This window comes from Aedes albopictus, chromosome 2, assembly GCF_035046485.1.
Source record: "Aedes albopictus strain Foshan chromosome 2, AalbF5, whole genome shotgun sequence".
Classification (NCBI taxonomy): domain Eukaryota; kingdom Metazoa; phylum Arthropoda; class Insecta; order Diptera; family Culicidae; genus Aedes; species Aedes albopictus.
Window position 1 is genome coordinate 42926492 of NC_085137.1, and position 25162 is coordinate 42951653.

Genomic DNA, 25162 nt, shown 5'->3' on the forward strand with positions numbered 1-25162 from the left:
CCTTACAGCGATTAAGTGGCCGCGGAGAGGAAGTCCCGGTAGCGGTGCTGTCGTGGCGTCGGTCTACTGGGTTGGATCTGAGCCCGCGGTTGGAAAGGGGTCCCCGGCAAGGGTCGGGGTAGGTGAGATCCTGCTGTCTGCAACCTACGGGTGCATCTGATAGGGCCTGAAGGGTAGTGATACCCTTCCTTACGGGCAGGTCAGATCGGGTTGCACGTGGGCATCAGTTCTTGATGTCCGCTCAGCAGTAGGGCGCGGGCGGGGTTGACCCTGCCCGCCTTCCGAGGACAAAGGGAGTGGCGAGGACCACTCGGGAAACTGGCTAAGCGCCAGCATGCTATCGTGATGGACTCTCCAAAGCGAGTCATCGATGTTCGTTGCTGCTAGGCTACGGCAGCTAACCTTGAGGGTGCGATATGCACTAGCCCCTCTCTGAAGCAATACCTTCTTGGTGGTTCCGGAGAGACGTAGGGTTTGGCGACCATAGGAATGTGTTTTAGTGGGTCGAGGACAGAGTAGTCCTGGCTTCTACCGGCATTGTAGAAGACGGCCTTAACCCCACACTACCCTAACCTTCCTGTTAGGGTGTCTGATGAGCAGATTTATCCCCCTATGGTTTAGAAGGAAAAAAAATGAGAAGAAGAAAAACTACCTGCTTGCTGGATGAAGGGCCACATTTGCCCTCTGTAGTGCTTCAACTCGGCGTACAAAATTATGTCATGTATTCTGTTCAATAGATTGAGACTTACGAGTAAGTATTTTATCGGCCAATACCAAGCTGGTTTTCGTGAGGACCGATCAACAACGGATCAGTAAACATTTTATCTTTTTGTGACAAATCCTAGATATATTCTGGGAGTACAACTTACAGACCCACTATTTGATTATCGATTTCAAAGCGATTAACGATGCAATGAAAAATAAGTATTTATCGCAGATAAGGTACACCGGGGTAAGTTGAAACGGGTGGGGCAAGATGAAACGCGAAATTCTGAAATAGATTTCAATATAATTTAAAAAATTTTCTTTCGCCAAAAGATTGTTTGAATCAAAAACTATGTGTTATGGTATTCAAGCTGTTTACCATCATTGGATAACATCATGTGTTAAACAACAATCTTCGATACAGCTCAAGCTGGAATATATTTCGGTTTAGATATAAGCATAGATTTAGAATATTGGACTTACAATTTAGTGTAGACTTGGTGACGTAGATAAAGTTCGATTGATGGCTTCTCAGATTATGTTGGTCACTGTAACCATAGATAATAATGTGGTTGTAATTACCATTGAATTAGGAATGTTACTTAGACTTACATTCAACTAGTGTATTAAATATAGAAAATAGCTATTGGATGATCACTTTTAATTCAATCGATATATCTGTTTGGGAAATATTTGAGGTTAAATTAATGAACATAGTAAATTGAGAGAAATTCTGCAAGCTTACGGTTAACATTGGTAACGAATTCAAGTATGTTAACAATTTCACTAAATTATAGTCTTACATTGCTAATTTTTGAGTAAATATACCCTTATAACTTCAGTAATTTGATGATATATATTGCTGAGACACGATTCACGCTATATCATCATTGTTGACCAATCTTTGTTTTTATCCTATCATTCTACCTTGCTATTGCAGTCGTAGGTTAAACCATATCATCACAGCAGTTGGTGTAAGTAGCTCCTACAGAGCCGTACTCAGACAACGGTGCAGCGTTGCCAGACTGTGCCGCAACATCATGTTAATCCACTGTTTCATCTTGCCCCAACCGTTTCAACTTGCCCCGGTGTATCTTAATGACAGAGCTCGGTTTTCCGCCGAAACTTATTAGACTGATTCGTGTAACGATCAATGGATCATAACCTTAAACGAGTTAAAAGCAGGGTGATGTACTGTCCAACTTGTTATTAGATATCGCTTTTGAAGTAGGCAGGCATCAGGAGAGCTGGGATCATAAATAACCCCTCCGGCCCAAAGAGTTAAACAGCATTTTATTTTGAATTTCCTCATTCCCTCAAAATCCTCATGTACGTCTTGTGTTGTTCCTTGATCAAAACACTTTACATAACTGCCCGATCAAATTTAATGTGTACCAAATTGCCCATCGGGCAACAAAATTGTCTATCGTACAAACGGGTGCATCCAATATATGATAAGATAATGGAATACAATCAAGTATGATATTCTGGTTGACTCATACAAGTCAGTCGGTGAACACAAATCCATTCAAGAACACGGTGAGTGGAAATGGGCTTGAATACCAGCCGAATTGATGAAGTTTTTTAGTTCATACTTTGCTTACAATTATTACGAATGTAATAATAGCAAATTGACATGAAGTTCTAAAATAAAAACATAGAAAGTGTTGGCACAAACTGAGAAACAGACTCTGTCTCAGATGAGATGAAACGGCAGAATGAAGAAGCAGTTATCATTATTGATGACACTCTGCTGAACATCATCTCAAGTCCATAATAAATTTGGACACTATGTAAAGTAGTCGAACCATAGTCTAAAATAGTTTCACATCATTTCCTTTTAAGTTCAAATAAAGATAAATCAATCAATCAATTTCCTTTTAAAATGACATCCAAATATGAGCTGGTTTCCATTCCTCGTTCCGAATGGCCACAGCTTCGCGATTTATTCCTGATCCATTGGCCCGAATACGCAATTCCTTACAATGCCGTGCAAAATTGCATCAACTGGATCAGCCACGATCCATCCATTCTACATCTTCGAATTCTCAGCCTTGATGGCGTCTCTTGGCGCCTGAACGGAACATTTGTTTTGAAGGTAGGTCACGTAAAGTTGTTCTAAGATTCTACTTGAATATCCAGATTTCCAGGATCGTCATGAGCTGTACTTTTTCTCACTGGAACAATCGAATGAGTGTCTGGAACAAGTCCTGGAGCTCATAGATTGGAGATCCACGTACCGGATAGTGGGAATCTCGGATCGGCATCAATCAGCTTTGGAAAACGTTCTCAGGAGACAGGGTCAACTGCCTAGCCAGGAACATCTATCGGAAGCGGATCATTATGTGAAAATATTGGAGAGAGACGAATTCGATGTACAATGTCCACCAGGATTCCGCTTGGGTGCTCTGGAAACACGTCATGCTCAGTATGTCAACTCCTTTTCGGACCATCCCACAAGTGCTTCGGAAGACAGGATAATGCGGTATATCGCTTGGAACCCAAGTGTGGCGGTGTTCAACGAGTGGAATGAACCACTTGCGTGGTGTTTGCTGAACAACTTGGGAATAATAAGCCTTTTGTATACAGATGAGAGATATCGACACAGAGGCTTTGCGGAGTTGGTAGTGAAGGCTATGTTGTTGAAATTAGTTGATCGAGATATGAATGTTGCCAATGCCGCAGTAACGGCTTCAAATGTTGCTTCGAAAAGTCTGTTTGAAAAAGTTGGTTTCAGAAAGCAGCAAGTTCTACATTATACTAATTATAATTATTGAGAGGTAAACTGCCTCGAATCGCATATCTGTCCCATATGCATAGTAAATCCAGCAAAGATGGGACTGATATGCGATTCACGGCAGTAAATAGGCAATAGTGTTTTAGCATATTGAAACGTTTTTTAGTTGGAAAGTGATTATTCTCACTTACATTACTCCAACGCGTCTATGCTATGTGTTGGAGGCAAACTTTCAAGCGGCCCTCGGTTTTCAATCTGGGCTGCCAAATAATAATGTTTAAAAAATGTTTATTCAAATATTTATGTATAATCAGCCATAATATTCCCTTAAAACAAATAGTGAAACCGGTTTCACTGAGATATTCTTCCAAAAACTAGAGAGCTTCGACTTATGTAAACATCAACAAGACAAAAATTCAATACAGATAAGATAACAAGTATGTAATAAACATAGAGCGTCTATTCAACGTCTACTGAAACAAAATAGTTTTGGATTATCAAAGCAAATAAATAAACCTACAATCCATGAATTCCCCGAAGAGTCTGTTTATCTGCAGATATATAAGCATGATCTCCAGTATCCAAACCTTTGTCAGTAGAAAAATGTCCCTCGGTAAGCTCATTCCCATTCCCTGCGCCGAGTGGCCCTTGTTGCGAGATCTATTCCGGCATGGTTGGCCCGAAAACGAGGTCCCCTTCAACGCCGTCCAAAACTACATCGACTGGATTGGGATTGATCCAAACATCCGCCATCTTCAGGTCCTCGGTTTGGGTGATAGCTGGCGCGGTAATGGAACCTTCATAGTGTTGGTAGGTATTCGTGGATCAAGATCAATACTAAAGCTATTTTTGGAATTTTTGATCGTCAGGATCGCGACGAGTTGTATTTCTACTCACTGGATACATCTAACGAATCCTTGGAACATGCCCTGAAATTCATCGACTGGAACTACTCCTATCGCATATATGCCATATTGGATCGACACCAGGAAGCGCTGGGACGTGTACTGAACCGATTGAATGTACGTTATTCCTTCTTAGAGGACACAACTCATCAGTATAGATTGCTAAAGGAAGATGTGACCGGTGAAGAGGAGGTTCGACCTCCAACAGGGTTTCGTATAGGAAATCTAGCCGTTCATCATGCCAAATACATAAACGCCCGATGGGCATGTCGAGGGGGCGGAACAGAATACGCCATTGCACGCTGCATCGCTTGGAATACCAGCGTAGGATTGTTCAACGAACATGGCGAATTGGCAGCGTGGTGCTTGTTGAGCAATTTGGGAATGATCTGTGTGTTGCAAACTGAAGAGTGCTATCGTAGAAAAGGTTTTGGTGAGCTTGTGCTGAGGGCCATGGTAGCGAAATTGGTAAGAAGGGGGATGAATGCTAGTGCTAGCGTAGCTGTCGAGAATTTCGCCTCGAGAAAATTGTTTCAGAAGATAGGATTCAAGAAGGCGCAAACACTGTACTACACACAATATAAGGTTGATCGGCCAATGAAGTAGAATTCCAACTGATTGTTATAAAATTTAATACAATTTATTCGAGATATTTTCGATTCTTAAGTTTTCCCTTATATCTAACACTCATTTCACCAACTCCTACAGCTTACTCTTCGTCACCGTTTTGCGGTCCAGCTGTGCGTAGATGATTCCCGCAGGCTTGTCAACCGGTAGAAACACAGTCTCCTCCTTCAGTTCTTCTCCCTGGACCAGCTTGGGAAACTTACTGAAGTCAAAGTTGAAGTAGTGTTTGTTGGGCATGGTCATATCAATCGAAGACACCTCCGGGATGCTTTCAAGTACCAGCTTCTCCGCCAGGTAGAGCGTGTTCTGAACACTGGGCGAGAAGATACCCTTCTCGGTTTCGCCAGCGAAAGTGTTCAGGATGCATTGTTTGACCTTGTTCCAGCAGAAGTCAAAGTCCACTCCGGCCACGGTGGAGTACTGCCATGATGAACGAATTACCGTGCTGAAGATGCGATCATGCTGGTCGGGCAGGGAACGGTACTCGTCGTTGACGAAGTTCACGAATGCAGACTGGGTGGTTTTGAGCACGCGGAGGTCACTAAGGCCACTGATGACCGTGGGCATGGAGTCTGTTGGGAAAAAAGAAACAAAAATGCTCAAGTGAATCACTTCTACATCCTCAAAATTATGAAAAAAAAATCAATGAAACATGATCTGCAATAATAATGACACAAAAATACAGCTTCAATTGATCTATACAATCAGGCAAAAAAAAATACTGAAAACACTTCTGCCAAGTTTCATGAAAATCGATGCTATACTCTACCTGATGCATTATTTGCATAATTAGGTGTAGCCTATTTCCTTTAATACGCATTTTCACTAAAGTCCAAAGTACCGTCGTAATATTGGTCCATCGAAACCACGTATTAAATAAAAGTCAAAGAATCCAACGGAGGATGTAAAGTATCTTAGAATTATGTAATATTGTAGTTTAGCACACAATATGCATTCCATTCGTATTTTAAACGTACGGAATAGTGGCCCAATGTCACCCCACTTTGGCCCAATGACACCCCGCACGACGGTACTTTAAGAGTTTCGCACTGAATTATGTTGAAAGTATGGACCACCATGATGTTCACAGAATCAACAAGGCATCATTATACTGATCTCACGCACCAGGTTTGAATCAATTAGGAGTCTAATGCGATATCATGCACGACCAAAGCTTTCCAAGCACAATCTTGATGTTTCCTGTATTATCTAGGTATCTATTGTACCATTATTATGTCAGCACCACATTAAAATTCTATGCATTATTTTGGATTTTAGCATCTTATTCAAACTAAAATCATGCATCATCTTTGAATGTTTTGTTCCTAATTGATCTTGGGCATTCCTATAGAAGCTTCACCACTTATTTCTCTAGTAGTAATACTAAGAATTTCACAAGAAGTTCCACCGGAAATTCCTCTGGTAGTTCAACCACGTATTCCTGGAGGAGCTCTACCAGGTGCTTTATTAGTAGTTTCACTGAGAATTTCTCAGGGAGTTCCACCGAAAATTCTTGCAGTAGTACCACCAGCAATAACCGCAGGAGTTTCACCGAGATTTCAGTAAAAGTTCCTCTGCGAATTCTTCTAGAGAGTTACTCTAGCAGTTTTTCCTATAATTCATGTAGAAATTCCTCTAGGAATTTCTGAAGGAGTTCCGAGTGCAAATCCTGTGGGAGTTTCAACAGAAAATTTCGTAGGAGATCCGCAGGAAATTTCTGCCTGATTTTCACCGTAATTATTTCAAGAATTCCATGAGGAACATCATAAGGAGTTCCATCAATAATTCCACTTAGAGCTCTACTTAAAATTCCTATGACAGTTCCATCAAAAATTCCTCTAGAACTATCACCGGGAAATTTCTTAGGAGTTCCACCAGGAGTTTCGCTGGGATTTTTGCCAGGATATCCACAGGAAAATCCCCTAGCAGTTCAACCGGGGAAATATTGCTTGGAGTTATACCGGGAATTCTTGTGTGAGTTCTTGTAGACGTTTTGCCGAAAATTTCCATCAGAAATTCCCGCAGGAGTTTCACCGGAAATTCCTCTAGATATACCACTAAACATTGTTTAGGAAGTTCCGGTTGGAGTTCCCGCAGGAATTTTACAAAGGATTCCTCCAGAAATTCTAGCGCGAACTCCCGCAGGAGTTCCATCGGGGATGCTTCCAAAAGTTCCATCGAAAATGGCTCTAGAAGATCCACCGGAAATTTCCACAGGATTTTCACTTGAGAGTCTTCTAAGAGTACCACCGGCACTCAGTGGTTCAACAATTCTCGCAGGATATCTTCCAAGAACTCCTGTTAGAGTTCAATCACAGGCGTTTCACCATGAATTCCTGCAAGAAATGCAATGGGAATCCCCGCAGGAATTCTACCAGGAATTCCTGCTTTCTTTTCTGTTGGATACCTTATCACTGCTTCCAATTTTTTGATCCCAGGGAATTGTTCTACAAGTTCTACCGAGTATCCTTCTGTGAGTACGACTGGAGATTCTCTAGAACTGCACCAAGAATTCCACCGGGAATTACTTTAGGAGTTTCACCGAAAAACCCTCCTAGTAGTTTCACCGGATTTCATCTAGAAGTTGTACTTACAAACACTAGGAGTACATCCAGAAATTCAATCGTTAATTCTCGCAAGCATCCCGTCGGGATTTCTTCTGAGAGCTACACTCTAAATGGCTTGAAAAGTGTCACCGGGAAATCCCATAGGAGTTATATCGGAAAACCTTCTAGGAGTATCACCGGAAATTTATTTTTGTAATTCGGTCAGGAATTTCCGCAGGAGATCTACAAAGAACTTTTGTAAGATCTCCATCGTATCTCACAGGAATTTGTGTATGGAGCTCCAATGGGAATTCCCACAAGAGGTGCATCGGGAATTTCTGTAGATGTTTCTGTGGGATTTTTTTAGAAGTTCTACCGAGAATTCCTCTGGATTTCCACCGGAAATTCCTCAAGCAGTTCAATTGGAAGTTTCTCAAAAATTGTACCAACAATTTCTCTAAGAGTTCCACAGGAAATCAGTTAAGAAGTTCTACCCAAAATTCCCGCAAAAGTTTCACCGGAAATTCCTCTAGAAATTGCACAGGGAGTTGCTCTAGAAGCAGGGATGCCAGATGATTTTTTGAAAAATCTGTATCGCTATATCCAAAAATCTGTATCCCATACAAAATTTTCGTAAAAAATCTGTATCCCATACAAAAATAAAATAGCTCCTCTAGCTCAAAAATCTGTATTTAATATAAAAAGAAATCTTTACGGATGCTCAAAAATCTGTACAATACAGATAAATCTGTATATACGACATCCCTGTCTAGAAGTTCCATTTGGAATCCTTCTAAGCGTTTCACCGGGATTCACAACCAAGAACTCCTCTTAGAATTTCAATTCTCTAGGAGTTCTACCGAAAGATCAACCAAAGGATTCTTCTAGGAGTTCCATCGGAAGTCCTCTATGAGTTGTTCAGTGCATGCCTGCAGCGAGTGCAGGAGCTCCAACTCGCAGAAGTTGCTCCGAGTGTTCCTGGAGAAGATACACCGTGCATTCCTCCAGGTGATCTATCGGAAGTTTCTTTGAGAGTTACACCGAGAGTTCCTGTGAGGCGTTCCACCGGGATTCCTCTAGGAGTTTCCGAGAATTCCGCCAGTAGTTCCAACGGGAGATTCTGTACAAGTTCCACCGCGAACATCCACAGGAGGGCTCACAATGCCGATGCTGTAAGCGCACGGGTCTTCGACACGACCATGGTCGGTCCAGGAACTTTTCGGAATGGAAATATCCTTCATTCCTTGTGCATAGAATATCTTCATGCCTGCCACACGGTATACACATGCAAAAATGGTCATTGGCTGAAGAAGCTTTCAGTCAATTACTGTGAAACCTTTTCCCAGTTGGGACGTTACGCCAAGAAGACGAAGAAGAACCCACAGAAGTTCCTCCGGGATTTTATCCAGAAGTTTCAGGAGTTCCTCTAGAGGAGTTCACCTTCAATTCTTTTGAAAATTCCACCAAGAATCCCGATAGTTCCTCTCTAGGATTTCCTCCATGAATTCCATTGGGAGTTCGATTGAGATTTCTTCTAAGAGTTTCATCAAAAAGTACAGGCGTAGCTTACGCTCCGGGTACATATTAATGATTTTTACTAGGCATGACGTCCCTTGTGACGTCTAAATATACAGATGCGTCACAAAGTCTTAGGAGGATTTTATAATGCATCCGAGCTTTTTGCATAAGGACCGAGAAATTTTCGACGTAATTCTTATAGGTATTTCTGATAGAACACCAAGAGGTTTTTATCTGGTGGAACTCCTAGAGATGATTTCTCCTTCACGCACCTCCTGGAGGAATTTCGGTAAAAATTACTGGTGATTTTTCACTTTTCTAGTTGTTTTCCTCAGTTCTACAAAAACGGATTTAATTATGATAAAGTTCTTCTTTGTGTTTTTGGTTTTTATGTTGCTTCTTGCCTTTCTCGTACACCTAAGTGTACTGAAAGTATATATGTTCACTCAAAAAAACAATTTTCGATAAAAGGTTCGGAAGGTCAAGTTACATATATGTATATATACAAATCAACTCAGTTCGACGAATTGAAATAATGTCTGTATGTGTGTATGTATGTATGTCTGTGCGCGAAAAAAATTCACTTACTTTTAAGACACTTCCCATTCGCCAATTGTTCAGATTTTAGCGCAAATCGAACCGGAATTTTATCGCATTGTTTGCTATTAAAAATGGTCTGGATCGGTCAAGGCGTTCCGGAGTTATGGCCCTTTCAGTGATCCGGACCAACACCGCTAGAACTGGCCGTAGGGGAGACTGGGGAGACTTGATCCCTTTTTCTTAATTTACCTGAAACTTTAAGAAAAAACACAAAACTAGATCCGATTTCCGTTCAAAATGGCAGGTAAACATCTATTACAAGTTAATACACAACAGAAGGCCTTTAAATTATTGTTAAAGTTTTCAAAACTGTGTTTTTATGGAGGCATGTCTTATGATATATTTTTCAAAAATGGGTGACACTTGATCCCCCTTTGAGCACATGATTTATTTCAAGAGAAAATAATTCCAGAGTCTTCCTATTCATTTTCTTTTCGAGTTTTCTTGTGTTTTTGATGAACATGGAGTGTTTGAAATTGTAAGATTTTCTTAAATTATTAAGGATATGCCGTATTTTCAAAATGGGGAGACTTGATCCCCCTTTTCTTGGTTTGTGCTAAAGTTATAATTATCTGACACATTTTATCGTTGAATTGACTAGAATTCCAAGTAAATAGAGGCTTCCGAATAGAATTTTATTTTTCACATGTATAATGTGTGTGTAATCCTCGAGGGATCAAGTCTCCCCATGTCACTGTTGTGTATACTAAGCTGAATTAAATATAATGTGTTAACAACAGCCTTATTTGGATAAATAAGTTTGGAAGTATTTTATTCAAACTATGTACTGTGAAATTTTGACACGTTTTGGTTCAATTTTCACAAAATTATTGAGATTTTTCGGAATCGCCTAAAAGATTTCTGAAGGACTGAAAACAAACCATCAGCCGTTAAAAAATAATGCAATGTACAATCGAAATCACTCATAGCCAAAACATAGTCGTTTGTTCAGGAGTAGTTTTGGAAAAATTATGCTAGAAGAAAAATGTTGTTGATTCCGAGAAAATATGGGGGGAACAAGTCTCCCCAGGGATCAAGTCTCCTCAGTCTCCCCTATAGGAAAATGAACCAAACCGCATAAACAAAACCAATCAGCAATGGAATTGTTACTTGGGATATTTGGTATAGGAGAGATGGCTGGACTCCAAAATAACGACCAGAATATCCAAGATGGCTGTCTAAAATCCAAGATGGTGACTCCAAGTTCAAGATGGCGGCTGTTTATTGGAATTTTAGGCTCTGAATCCATTCAATATGGGTATATCTGGTATAGGCAAGAAGTCTGGAGTCCGAAAATGGCGACCAAAATTTCCAAGATGGCGTGCTTAAATCCAAAATGGCGGGTCAAAATTCGAAATTGCGCCTGTTTTTAAGAATTTAATGTTCAATTAAAAACCGTTATGATTTCTGGTGCCATGAAGTGGATTTTTGTTAAACGTATAAAAGTACGATATTCATCAACATGCCACTTGAGTTTTGTTGAAATGGGTTTTCAAAGGCACGAGAAAGGCGCCATTACCACTAGGGCTCATAAATCAAGCAGATATTTTCAGAAAGCCATCGATTCCGGTAAGGGGCTGCAGTTCGTCCATAAGCAATGCTCCTGGAAAACCGTCAAAGATTTAAATATGCTGGAACTCCTGAAGATATCTCTTGGAATGGCTTCTGGGCATTCTCGAAATATTCTTTTATTTTCACGACATTTTTCTTAGTATTCAACTTTAAATTCCTCCCGAAGATTTTTCCAAGATTCCACCTATTCATTCTTGAGAATTTTGAGGATTCCAGAATTTCGACCGAATTTACCCGACAATCTTGCTGAACTTTTTACCTGGGTTATTTTATTGGGAAGTGGAACCATTTCGGCAGGCTTTTTTGGGTACTTTTCTGCTATAACTCATTCAATTTTAAACCAATTGACACAATTTTTGGGATGCAACGAGATACGTATAGCATCTACCCGTGTGCAAAATCTCAAGTAAATTAGTTTTAAATTGTTTGAGTTATAGCGACAAACTGTCGAAAATACCAGCCACTGCCCAAGTGGCTCGGTACCCTGTGTGTAGCATCTCGTGAGGAACTCCCATAAATTTCTCCTGCGTTTTTAAGCAAGATTTCAAGGGATTTTATCCAGGGATCATCCCGGGATTTCCACAGGAGTATCTACCTGGATAATTTACAAATGTTGGCGCAGGATTTCTGCTCGAGTTTCTCCCAGAATTTCTCCTATATTGTTTTAAGAAATTTTATCCGGTTTGCCTCCCGGAATTTCCTTAGGAGTTCTTCCCGGGTTTTCTCCGAGAGACTTTGATGGACTTTACTATTCTTTTTCTACGGGAACTTTTTCTAGGAGTGTTACTGGAGTTTTTCATGAGTTTTCTACCAGATTCCCTCATGGTCATTCCTTCAAGAAATTATCGTGACCGTTTGTCTAGGGTTTCTAACGCAACATTAGTTAAATGTTGTCACAGGATTTCTCTTGAAGTTTCCTTTGATGTTTCTTCCTGCGTTCCTCCCGGGATATCTCAGAGTTTTTTAGAACATATATAGAAATAACCTGGACTTGCCTCAAGACTTTTCCGCGATTCATTCAGAGTTCTTTTTGGGATATCTATAGGCGTGATTGTTGATATTTCTTAAAGAGCTCTTCGCTCGATTATTCTAAGTGGTTTTTCAGGCTGTTCCTCTAACAGATTTTGTAGAATAACTTCCACCCAGGATCCCTAGCGATTGCCTCGGAATTGTGTTCCGTATTATTTTTAATATTTCTATAAAACTGGGAGTTCTTGCCCGAATTTTGTAGTTTTTTTTTCAGAATATATTCTGGAATAGTCTACACAATTCTTGTAAGAAATTCCTGCAAGAATATAGGAGGCACCCTGGAAAAATAACAAGAGTGACATAGGAACAAATTCCGAGAAAAACTGGGACATCTCAGAAAAACTTTAGGGAGAAAGTAATTTTGAGTGGGTAATGTATGGGTAATTCCGGAAGGAACTCTGGAAACCTTCAAGAAAATTTCCCAGGAGAACTACGGGAGAAATTTGTCGAATGAAATCTCTGAAAGAACTTTGGGAGAATTTTTTTGGGATCTGCTGCAGAAGTTCTCATCTCTAAAATATTTTAAGAAAATTCTCCAGCAAATGTCAGTAGTTTAAGAAGTTTTCAGGGGATTTGACCAAAAGATGCAATAAAAATTTTGTGAAAAAATCACCTCGAAGTTTTGAAGAAGGTTCTCCCGTTTCTTGGGGATTTCGTCTATATTTCAAGGATTTCTCTACGCTTATAAATTAAACTAAAAATTAAGAAAAATTACAGTTTGGGCAATGTTTTCATTCTATTTTCGCTTTAAATTCACCCTTGGCCAAAAATAGAATGGAAACATTCCCAAACCTGTCTTTTCTCCCATTTTAAAAACTTCTTTTCGTATCATTTAGAATTTCACCTGGTTTTGCAGTTTAAAAGGAGTCCGTTCAAAACTTTTGCAAAGGTATCATTTTTATCTGGGATTCCGCTATCTTCTACCATAATTTTCTTCAGCAATTTCTGCATAAATATTTACTTAAAATAAATACTCAAAAATACATAAAGTATGTCACTAGAAACTTCAAAAATTCATCCAAAAATAATCATAAAAAACCCTATCAAAAATCTTCCAACAAAATTTTGAATTAACTACAAACTTTCCAAGAATTTTTATTTTTCTGCCTGTAAATATATCATGAATACTGTTGTAAATTATTCAGTCATTCTCCCATGAATATGTACAATGTATCAATTTTGTTCTTTTCCGAATAGTATTTTTGTCAATAATTTGGCAGAAGTATCTGAATGAGTATGTGTACAAAAGTTCTGCAAAAACTTTTTCTTAACCCTTTTTTTCTTTCTCGCCTGTTGGGAAAATTAAGCCACTGCGTCCAATAAGCTGAACTTTTGTGGCACAGTTTAATCAAGCATCTCATCCTACTCACCGCCTCGCTTCTGTGTTACGTCGCAATACCGAATCGCCGTTGGAGTGAACACAAACGCGTGATTGTGCAGATCCTGATAGGGTCCCTTGCCGAAGCCCATCCGGGACCAGGGATACTCATCGATGTGAATGGAAACCTCGTTTACGTGGGAGTACTTGTTCAGGAAGTGATCGCACAGCAAAATTCCAAACTCTTCCGGCGATTTCAGGCCATACTTGCGCGCCAGTAGGTATACCGTGTTCTTCTGAGAATCCGTAGCAACGATGTCGCTGTTGTCTCCTGCAATGAAAGACATTCGTGAGTTTCGGACTAATCGTTGAACACGCCTTGACCTCAGTACCTTGCAGGTAATCCTTCTGACTGGCCAACTTCAGCTTGGTTCCGACCTCGAACTCCTTAATACTGTGAACCAATCCGTTGCGCACCACGTGCAGCACCTTGACACTGTCTTTGCCATAGCCGTAGTTGCTAATCTTGAAGTGATCTGGCACGTCACGGAATCCGGCATCGCGCGATTCCTCAACCAACTTTCTGGACATCATCTTGGCGGTTGTTGTGTTTGCTGCGTTCGCTGCGCTTTGTTGTCTGTTGTTATGCAGAGATGCCTCCGACACGTCACTAGCCTCGTCACCGGGGGGGATCTTCCTATGAAAAACAAATTGAAAAGTTTCGTCTTGAATCAACACAAATATTTTTCTCGATTCAACCTCAGGATTCCCAACCGTTGTAAACAAGGCGAAATCGTACTCCGTAGAAGACGATTGCTTACGAATCAGTTCTGGCAGAAGTCCCTAAGTACGTAGATAGTCGGGGTTCGCAGTCATCGAGTTGCGAAGATAGCTCTAATCATAGGTTAACGGAAAAAGTCGTTTGAATTATCACGATTCGCCTTGGAAGCTGCTAGACTGCTAAATTTGGAGCAGCAAACAGTGTGAGATTGCCGAAATGTGAGCTATGACGAAGAGCGGGCCCCTCACAACGGTCGCAGCTTGCGGACGTGAGCCGAATAAACAGGCGACCTTCACCATTTGACACCGGCAACGGTGTTATCGCTTTATGGGTTTATTCCCGCGGTTCCAACTCCGTTACGGAAGAGTAACGATCGCCATGTGCGCGCTTACGCATCCGCACAGCGGTGAAAACAATGTAACGACAAAGAAAGTACCTAATCTCTGCCTCATGCTAACGAGGATTGCACGACGGAGCACCTGTTTACGGTACGCTCAACTGAATTCCGATCATGCCGCATCTCATGATCGATCGATCGTCGTCGTAGTCGTCGCGGTGTTACGTCCGTCAGCCAATCCTCCTTATCAGCTGAAATTTACGACGCATCAGCTGCTGCAATCTGCGAGGAGTGATGTGTCTACAAATATGGGCCGCACTCTTCTAGTTGGGTATAGTGCCGCTCTGAGTAGAGGTCAAAGAGCCTGATTAGTGCATTACAACTCGACAATACAAGACGATCACGCAGAACCGGTTCTACACTCGGTAGACTGGTGTGATCTGGTTTACGGTTGGATTGGGTGCATCGGTAGCTCATCATTACACCTAGAGAGAAACAATAAAACTTGGCTCGTGCTTATCTGCAAAGACCTTATAATGTATGTCATCCAAGAGCTGTAATTCCAATGGCCAAGACCACATTTATTTGTGGTTTCTCTAGTATTCATTTGCTTAACCCTACTTGTGCTTTAGGGTCATTTTTGACCCAAAGACGCTTCGAGGTTCCTGTAATATGCAAATGTTCGGTCATCTCTGACTTAGCAAGAATCTTCGATCCTATGGGGCTAATGGGAGTCGTGACCCGTCTCTGCCAAAATATTCGTGCAGACCCTCTGAGAACAAAAGGTTTCCTGCGATGAACCTATACAAGATGAGTTGGGAGCACAATGGATCAAGTTTCGCACCACCCTGTCGAGGTTTGAAAATCTGCAGATTCCGAGATTCCGAGATGGATTGCTTTTCGGAAGGATTGTCTCTCGGTGGAACTTCACGGATTTTGTGATGCATCTACGAAAGCTTACAGAGCATGAATTGCATATACGTCCGATGTACACAACTACTATGGGACAATCACATCCAACTTGCTGGTAGCCATAGAGATGGTCGGGTTTCAGATTTTACAGACCCGAACCCGACCCGTACCCGATCAATTTTCAATTTCAAAACCCGGACCCGACCCGAACCCGAGAATTTTTGATTCCGTCAAACCCGGACCCGACCCGAACCCGAAAATTTTTCGATGATCAAACCCGAACCCGACCCGAACCCGAGAAAATATTTGTCAATAAACCCGACCAAAACCCGAGTTCAAAAATAATTGTTAAATGTATCGGTTATAACAAATAAAACATATTTTCAAATACTGATTTATTTACACTGGCACCAAACCCGACTTCAACCCGGCGTTATTCAAACCCGGACCCGACCCGTACCCGAAAATTTTGAAATTGTTTAAACCCGGACCCGACCCGAACCCGAATTTTTAAAAATTTCCAAGCCCGAACCCGACCCGTACCCGTCGGGTTCGGGTTCGGATCGGGTTTCGGGTTTCAAACCCGAAAACCGACCATCTCTAGTAGCCAAATAACGAGTCGCACCATTTGCGGAGATGGGAAAGAAGAAGAAACGATGCTGGGTCATTAGGCCGAAGGTCATTAGGCCGAAGGCCATTAGGCCGAAGGTCATTAGGCCGAATGGTCATTAGGCCGAATGGTCATTAGGCCGAATGGTCATTAGGCCGAATGGTCATCAGGACGAATTGAAAGTTAGCCGTTGTTTTTACCTTTTCCAACAATTTTTGACAAAAACTAGTTTAACAATGGAACTAGAAAGAATAGCCTATGTTTTAAAGAAGGAAAAATTTATGAATTGAATATCAGCAGTTTCAGCGCCAAAAACTATTTCAGCAATGATACTAGAAAGAACAGCCTATATTTAAAAGAAGGAAAAATTCATGGGTAAAATATCAGTAGATTCAGCATCAATAAAGTATCTTCGTGCCTGTCACACGATACACACATGCAAAATGGTCATTTGCAGAGGAAGCTCTCAGTTAATAAGCTGAGAAGCAGGCTTTGTCTCAGTGGGGACGTAACGGCAAGAAGAAGACCCAATGACCATTCGGCCTGATGACCATTCGGCCTAATGACCATTCGGCCTAATGACCATTCGGCCTAATGACCATTCGGCCTAATGACCTTCGGCCGAATGGCCTTCGGCCTAATGACCTTCGGCCGAATGGCCTGACACCAGAAGAAACAGCTGACAATTCCACGATACAGGACATCAGAGGTGTAGAATCTGACGAAGAATGGAACGTGTTACTAGGATAATCCCGCGGATGGCCTATCGCTCGGTGTTTCGTCTGCTGATCTCCAGCAGAACTCGCTATGGTTGGAAGGTCCGTGCTGGTTGCAGCAAGAGAAGAACTGCTGGCCAGAAGCACAAGAAGTAGTACTGAAGGAGGTTAACCTTTCTCCTCTCACATGGCTTCTCGGAAGGGTGACGCAGACGTCAGGAGGTCTTAGAACCCGTTCTTAAACTACATAGATTATTAGGGAGAGAGGGGGTGTCTTACGCCCCATACAAATTCCTAAAATTTTGTATGCACCAAAGTCTACGAGGGGAGAGGGAGGTCCGATGTGATCAAAAGTAAGTCTTTGATGTGATTGGTTAGCGCCTTAAAAAGTTTTAAGAGGGGACTTACAAAGGGTTTTCCATAGCTGTTCCACTGTGACTCAATGGGGTTATAAGGAGCTACGGAGGTCTCAAGGGTGTTCTAAGGTGTCTCAGGGACGTAGCAAGCGCTACAGGGGCGTTGAAAGGGTTCTCAAGGAATTTCAGGGTGTCTCAGGGCATTATAGTGGGCTCCAGAGAGTTTCGTACGCCGTAAGGGTATCAGGGGGGGGGGGGGGGAGTTGGTATTGTTTTAATGGTTACAATGGCAATCAAGGGGGTTTCAGGGGCGTGTTTCTGAAAGGAGGTTTCAGGCCTCCTAACACTATTTCCCCTTTGAATTTATCACCCCAGCGAGAACCACCATCATTTAGAGCACACTGCTTTTGAACCAATCTAAAACTGACCTGCAGCCCAAGAGCTCACAATCACATCTTTTCGGTTAGATAGCGTCCGCTATCCGGATTAATGAGGCCGGATTACACTATTACTGCGGTACTATGTTCTGGAGGTCAAAGCGCTGAATGGTTCACACCCGTCCGGACGTTTAGACTTTATCGATCACGAGGAGATCTATGACGCCTGGAAAGCACTGGTGGCGCGATCACTCTATCGGTATGTCCTCATCGACAGTTGGGACGTAAGAGAACGGCCCTGTTCATGGGTTCTTCTTATAGACCCCTCCCCACGGTCGCTCGAGTCGTCGTTATGCGGAAACTTCCAAACCAAAGTCTTGAGCTTTGCGTTTCCCCGTCATAATTGTCGTGGGGAATCAAACTAGCGTTACGCCTGTCGGCGTGGCATGACAAAAAGGGGAATCTCAGGATAGAATGGAAGAATCCCGGAGGCAACCGTGAAGGAATCCCTACAGCCACCTCTGCACTGGAGCTTGGAAGAATTCCGGGAGGATTCCATAATGCATTTCAATAAAGATGAATGCAAAGAAGATAATGCAGTCAATAAAGATACACTCTCAATACCAAATGGCGACAAACTTATCTAAAGGTCCAATCTGCAAAAGAGAGGCTTTCTTTTTTCCGATTCTCTTCAAAATATTACGATGTTACGGTGGACATTTTGACAACTTGTGATGTGTAGATAGGAAAAGGATTGTTTAATCTATCTTCCGATGCAAGAAGTAAATCAAATTGCATCAAAGCACATTATAATCGAAAGAGAGGAGACTTAGAGAGAGCCTCTCATCTGCATTTAGCGCTCAATTAGGCCGGTGAAGCACTCCCCGTATTTCCTGAGCGAAATTCGATCAATTTTGAGTGCTTTATCGTATCAAGCATATAATATCACCTTGGTTTGGATCCCTTCGCATTGCTCGATCCCGGGTAATGAGAAAGCGGACTCGCTCGCCAAGGTGGGCGTCATCGAAGGCGATATTTATGACCGTCTAATCGCCTTTAACCTTCACATACCCGCACCTTGACATCTCATTTTCAAAATGCTGGCATTTCGTTAATTTTCAGCCGATTTTTTTTAAGTCGCCCTCAATCGATCATAATTTGGTACTAGTTTATTATACTCAAGTGGCCATGCAATATCCGGAACCATTCCGGAGATATTCCGGATTGTACTGGGGTCAGGGGGGGTACCAAAATGGCAAAAAGTGATTATTTCGTGGGTTATTGTATTTGAATCACCAATTTTCAGCGTAATTTTTGTTGCGAGCAATGAAACACAACTGCAATAACCAGATTTGTATAAGTTGACCGATCCGGACCACCGTGACAGGTTCCGCGGGGGCCTCATTGGGGACACTTTTGGTTTTCAACCAAAACATGTCATGCGACGTATCAAACTCCACGATTTCGAGAGAATGAGACAGAAAAGGTACACTGAAGTATGTATCAACTGATATGGCCGCTCCGGAACACCTGAAACAGGTTCCGCGGGGGCCTCATTGGGGACACTTCTGTTTTTCAACCAAAACAAGTCGTACGACATATCAAACTTCCAGATTTCGAGAGAATGAGACAGAAAAAGTAGACTGAAGTATGTATCAACTCATATGGCCGCTCCGGAACACCTGGAACAGGTTGCGCGGGGGCCTCATTGGGGACACTACTGTTTTTTCCAACCAAAACAAGTCATGCGACGTATCAAACTTCGTGATTTCGGGAGAATGAGACAGAAAAGGTAGACTGAAGTATGTATCAACTCATATGGCCGTTCCGGAACACCTGGAACAGGTTCCGTGGGGGCCTCTCTGGGGACACTTCTGTTTTTCAGCCAAAACAAGTCATGCGACGTATCAAACTTCCTGATTTCGAGAGAATGAGACAGAAAAAGTAGACTGAAGTATGTATCAACTCATATGGCCGCTCCGAAACACCTGGAACAGGTTCCGCGGGGTCCTCATTGGTTACACTACTGTTTTTCCAACCAAAACAAGTCGTGCGACGTATCAAACTTCATGATTTCGGGAGAATGAGATAGAAAAGGTAGACTGAAGTATGTATCAACTCATATTATAAGTATAAAAAGTATTTGTGGAAATAAACATCTAAACTTTTATATTTTTCAAACATATGCTGATTTTTCAGAAAATATACAGCTTGTGTACGTTTTGTGGATTGCTTAATCTAAATTTAAAAGGAACCTATGGGAAGTTTTCTAGAGCGCCCTTTCAAGTCGATACCGAGTCGAGTCTACTTAGTTTTATCTTTTCTGGCTTATTCATTCGAAATCATGAAGTTTGATATGATGCACGGCAGGTTTTGATTGTAAACCAGAAGTGTCATCAATGACGCCACCGCGGAACCTATTCTAGATATGCCGAGGTGGCCATATTAGTTGACACAGACTTAAGTCTATCATTATTGGCTCATTCATTCTAAATCATGAAGTTTGGTACGGCGCACGACATGTTTTGATTGAAAACAAGAAGTGCCTCCAATGAGGCCCCGGATAACCTGTGCAAGATGTTCCGGTGGTCATATTAGGTGATACAGGCTTTAGTCTATCATTTCTGGCTTATTCATTTAAAATCATGAGGTTTGATACGTCGCACGACATGGTTTGGTTGAAAACCCAGAAGTGTCCCTAATGAGGCCCCGCGGAACCTGCTCCAGTTGTTCCGGAACGGCCATATCAGTTGATACATACTTCAGTCTACCTTTTCTGTCTCATTCTCTCGAAATCAGGAAGTTTGATACGTCGCACGACTTGTTTTGGTTGAAAAACAGAAGTGTCCCCAATGAGGTTCCCGCGGAACCTGTTTCAGGTGTTCCGGAGTGGCCATATCAGTTGATACATACTTCAGTGTAACTTTTCTGTCTCATTCTCTCGAAATCATGAAGTGTGATACGTCGCATGACTTGTTTTGGTTGAAAACCAAAAGTGTCCCCAATGAGGCCCCCGCGGAACCTGTCACGGTTGTCCGGATCGGTCAACTTATAAAAATCTGGTTATTGCAGTTGTGTTTCATTGCTCGCAACAAAAATTACGCTGAAAATTGATGATTCAAATACAATAACCCACGAAATAATCGCTTTTTGCCATTTTGGCTCCCCCCCTGACCCCAGTACAATCCGGAGTATCTCCGGAATGGTTCCGGATATTGCATGGCCACTTGAAAATAATAAACTAGCACCAAATTATAATCGAATGAGGGCGACTTCAAAAAAATCGGCTGAAAATTTACGAAATGCCAGCATTTTGAAAATGAGATGTCAAGGTGCGGGTATGTGAAGGTTAATGATTTTTTTTCGATTGCTCGTCAGCATGCCTTGGTCAGTTGGCAACAAAAATGGGATGCCGAGGAAATGGGCAGGTGGTTACATTCAATTCTCCCACAGGTATCGAAGACGGCGTGGTTCAAAGGATTAAAATGGGATTTTATCAAGATAATGTGTCGACTTATGTCCAATCACTACTCTCTGGGCTTGCACTTCTATCGAATAAGGCTCACAGATAGCAATCGCTGTAGCTGTGGTGCAGGCTATCAAGATATCAACCATGTTGTGTGGGAATGCCCCGTATACGGTATTGCCAGATCCGTTTTTTGTTCATCCCTCAGGGCCCGAGGGAAACCAGAAAAGGAAGACATTAGAGATGTGTTGGGTAAACCAGATCTTGAGTTCATGAAGCTTGTGTAAGACTTCTTAAAGCAAACTGAAGTCTCGTTTGATATCCCCGTCTTGTTGTTCCACTTGTTCACCTCGTGTCCCTTCGAAAATCGTCTGTTTGTATCGTTACAGGTTGTTTGTCCACTTTACGTTTGACCTGCAGCAATACGCCACACCATGCTGTCATGTGTCAACGAAAAGCCCCCATCACCCTATCCTTTCCTCACATATTTTTGTACCCTTAACCTCGACCAAGCCGCGAGATTTACGGTTCCCCAAAACTAACATAGTTCATAAGTCAAAAACATGAAATTGTAAAATAATTAACTGAATTCAGCTCCGTTGTGCTTGTCGGCGCATGAGCCTAAAATAAACGTTTAAGTAAAAAAAAACTGCGCTTAGGACCTATAGAAATGTTCGGCCTGAAATGTGTAATCTCAAAATGCTTACAAAACCTGTGGTTCTCTACGGAGCTTGTTTGTGCAGGACCTACTGGCACATTTTAGTATTCGAGCGACACGTGCTAAGTACGACATTTGTCGGTGTGGTGGAGGATGGGCGTATGACAGCAAAGGATGAACAACGAATTCACTGTACTATACGACGAACTCAGCAACCAAAAGGGTACCAGAGCCTAAAGAATATGGTGGACAGATAATATGTCAAGAATGTCGGATATCAACCCTGCAAAGTTGTGTTCGCCACAGATCTTGCGGGTTAGATGGGTTGACCATAAAGAACGTCAACTGATTAGCATTCTCAAGTAACATTTTGACGACCAATTACCGTATTACCCCGCTAATACGACACCGACAGTTGTCGAATAACCGGGGTAATCTTTTAATTCGACAAACTGGTCATCCTACACCACCATGCTCATTGAAATTTGGCAACTCTATTTTTGTTTTTGTTTTAATTTACGGATTTGGGAGCGTCCATTAATTACGTCACGCAAAAATTGCTCATTTTCAACCCCCCCCCCCCTCCCCCCTATGTCACACTTTTTGTATGAGACCTCTGAAATTATTGTATGGGTTGTCACACTTTACTGAACCCCCCCTCCCCCCTAAAAGCGTGACGTAATTTATGGACGTTCCCTTTGTTATAAAACATAATTTCAACAGATATAGCGGTGGTGCGAATGGAAAGCTCATTCTTTCTACGATTGTTGCCATCCTCAGTTCATTCCGGTTGGTCTCTAGGCGGTTCGGGTGTCGAATAGCACCAACTCAGAACTTTCGGAATGCAAGAGGAGCTGCTGCGGGTGCGAGTATAAGCGCAATATCAAACTGTTTTGCATTTACAGTGTACATCGCTGTGACATTTAAACAGTTTTTAATTCGACATATGTCGAATAAGCAGGGTACGAATTAAAAAGTGTCGTATTAAAAAGTGTCGAACCAGTGGGGTAAGACGGTAGTAGAGGGTTTAGGAACTATCTTGAAACCTTATCTTTTATTTTGGTTTAATGGTGATTCTAAGAACTTCTTCTAGTCTATTTGACTAGAAAATGTTATTTGGGGGCCTCGGAGTTTTTCTCCACGTTGTATGAATGAGACTCCAACGATGATAAAGAATTGAAGCGACGAACCTGATCGGCTGGGAAAAGCGCATCGCCGTCGACAGTGTCCGCTGAACGGTATCTTTAAGGTGATGCTTGATTTAGCTAATACTCGAGCTTCACGCAATAATCTTGTTCCATTAATCTTTAGAAAGCTTTGGTACCGTAAACTGGGGTGTAGTTGATCAGTGGGGTGAACCTGATCACTCAATTACCCACGGATTCAAATTCGATATCCAACAATAATTATATTTTAACCATTCGAAATCCAATGGCGTAACTTTAAAGTGGAATGGTAACTTCCTTGTAAGTCGATATTCGTGGGTAATTGAGTGATCAGGTTTACCCCACTGATCAACTACACCCCAGTTTACGGTAATACTAAAGAGCTCTACCCCGTTTGGCATAATGCCATTTGGGATAATATCATTCGCATAATGCCGTTTGGAATTCAGCCATTAGGCATTAATTCCGTTTGGCATAACGACCTTTTGCCATAATTTCCATTTGGCATAACAAGGATTATACACATTCTTATCAAGAAGGCTGTTTTTCGTAATATGCCAAATCAGTAACAAATTTTGAAAATGACGTATAATCAATGCTACACCATTGATTATACGTCGTTTTCAATATTTGTTACTGAAATGGCCTTTATGCCAAATGGGATAGAGTCGTTCTGCGGTTTCAATGGAATCTTCTTAATATGTATGTTAAACTTAGGATCTTTACAGATCGCGCAGAAATATTACATAACGTTTTGGATTACCAATACGAATACTGCGGATTTGATTGCCAGTCCGGTCAAGAATCTTTTCATATGCAAAACTTCTTTCACTTCACTTGTTAAGAAAGAATGTTCTACAATTGATGACAATGGCAATGCTTAGAAGATCATTGAGTGGAATTAATCGCTCAAGCTGTGGAGCCTTATAAAAGAGCTACTGGAAGATAGAAAAATGAATTGTAAACCGAAAGCATTGCTTTTCATCTGACAAATAACCCTTCTAATTCCACTAAAAGCAATGAAGGCTGCTCATATCAAATAATACGATTTGTTTGTTTCTTTCACATTAAATAATATAATTTTTTTTTATATTTGGTGAATGAACACTGGATTTCAATTATCTAGTAGTTCTTAGGTATACTAATCTACATAATTTCGATTATTTTTAATATCTTTTTTAGTAGAGCTCGAACGCGAAACTAATAAGAACAACTTTCACTATTGAAATTCCAGAACTTTTTCTTCTTCTTGGCGTTACGTCCCAGTAAGTACAAATCCTGCTTCCCAGCTATTCTTCAAGCATTTCCGTAGTTATTGACTGGAGACTGGAGTTCACTGAGAATAACCATTTTTGCATTTGTATATTGTATGGTAGACACGAAGGTACACAATGTCCATGGAAGTTAAAGAAAGCTCCACTACGAACAATTTCTGGGGACCGGGATTCTCGATCCCGTGACCCTCGATATGGTACTGCTGAATACCCGCAAGATTACCACCCTGTGTACATGGGTCCTAAATTCCCTATATGCGTATCATTCTCTATGTTTTAAATAACTTTCATATGATGCTCTCAGCTTGCAATTCAGCGTTAGGTAAATAATCACTATGATTTGAATTAACATGGCCTTGATCTTTCGTCACTCATTATCAGTATGATAGAGTTAATTTGAGGATCACATAAGCAAACATTTAAATCATTCCGTGAAATGTTTTCAACTTACTTGCTCACTTTTACGTATATCTTCTTTCCGGAACTTCTTCTGCTCTAATATTTTATTCCAAACCACTTTTTCAGTTGACCTTCACCTTGCTCCGAATGATCTGCTTCTATCTTGATCTTTAATTTCACTTCCACTTTCCACAATCTTTATTGTTCCTTATTCCACGTCCACACGTCTTCCAATCCTTCCGCCTTGCCTCCAATCCTCCTCTGGGACTTACTGTAGTCTTCCTGAGAAACGTTCTCTTCAACAGCTGAAACTGGACTGCAGCATCCCGTTCGTCATCTTAAATTCTTAACGCGGGCGCGCGCTCGTCCGCAGCTTCTGACAGCGCCAACAACCATCATATCAGCCAGCGCCAGTCGGTTACCACACTTTTGCTGCCGGTGCGCGGTGCGCGGTGTGATTACGACGATGATGATGGTCCACACAATCACAACAAACTGCCTCCTCCCCATTGCTCATGATGGACTTGCGGGTTCCGCTCTTCCGCGAATCCCA

At 41.7% G+C, this 25162-nt stretch overlaps 3 protein-coding genes across 3 annotated transcripts; 2 read left to right on the forward strand and 1 right to left on the reverse strand.

The window, feature by feature from the left end:
* The first annotated feature begins 2067 nt into the window (after positions 1 to 2067).
* LOC109421238 (uncharacterized) lies at positions 2068 to 3981 on the forward strand. Its single transcript, XM_029871745.2, has 2 exons — positions 2068 to 2803; positions 2856 to 3981. The coding sequence occupies exons 1-2, from the start codon at positions 2591 to 2593 to the stop codon at positions 3480 to 3482; spliced, it is 840 nt and encodes a 279-aa protein (XP_029727605.1). The 5' UTR covers positions 2068 to 2590; the 3' UTR covers positions 3483 to 3981.
* Positions 3968 to 4953, forward strand: LOC109421194 (uncharacterized). Its single transcript, XM_029871056.2, has 2 exons — positions 3968 to 4252; positions 4312 to 4953. The coding sequence occupies exons 1-2, from the start codon at positions 3968 to 3970 to the stop codon at positions 4951 to 4953; spliced, it is 927 nt and encodes a 308-aa protein (XP_029726916.2).
* Positions 4954 to 4965: 12 nt separating this feature from the next.
* Positions 4966 to 25036, reverse strand: LOC109421342 (uricase). The gene is made up of 4 exons (XM_019695850.3): positions 24662 to 25036; positions 13950 to 14254; positions 13610 to 13888; positions 4966 to 5546 (listed from the first exon to the last, which is right to left on the reverse strand). The coding sequence occupies exons 2-4, from the start codon at positions 14149 to 14151 to the stop codon at positions 5050 to 5052; spliced, it is 978 nt and encodes a 325-aa protein (XP_019551395.1). The 5' UTR covers positions 14152 to 14254; positions 24662 to 25036; the 3' UTR covers positions 4966 to 5049.
* Positions 25037 to 25162: the final 126 nt, after the last annotated feature.

Coding starts and splice junctions, on each gene's coding strand:
- LOC109421238 (XM_029871745.2), top strand. CDS start 2,591: ATGACATCCAAATATGAGCTGGTTTCCATTCCTCGTTCCGAATGGCCA. Junction 2,804..2,855: donor ACGGAACATTTGTTTTGAAG/GTAGGTCACGTA, acceptor CCAGATTTCCAG/GATCGTCATGAGCTGTACTT.
- LOC109421194 (XM_029871056.2), top strand. CDS start 3,968: ATGAATTCCCCGAAGAGTCTGTTTATCTGCAGATATATAAGCATGATC. Junction 4,253..4,311: donor ATGGAACCTTCATAGTGTTG/GTAGGTATTCGT, acceptor TTTGATCGTCAG/GATCGCGACGAGTTGTATTT.
- LOC109421342 (XM_019695850.3), bottom strand. CDS start 14,151: ATGATGTCCAGAAAGTTGGTTGAGGAATCGCGCGATGCCGGATTCCGT. Junction 13,889..13,949: donor TCAGAAGGATTACCTGCAAG/GTACTGAGGTCA, acceptor CTTTCATTGCAG/GAGACAACAGCGACATCGTT. Junction 5,547..13,609: donor CGTAACACAGAAGCGAGGCG/GTGAGTAGGATG, acceptor TTTTCCCAACAG/ACTCCATGCCCACGGTCATC.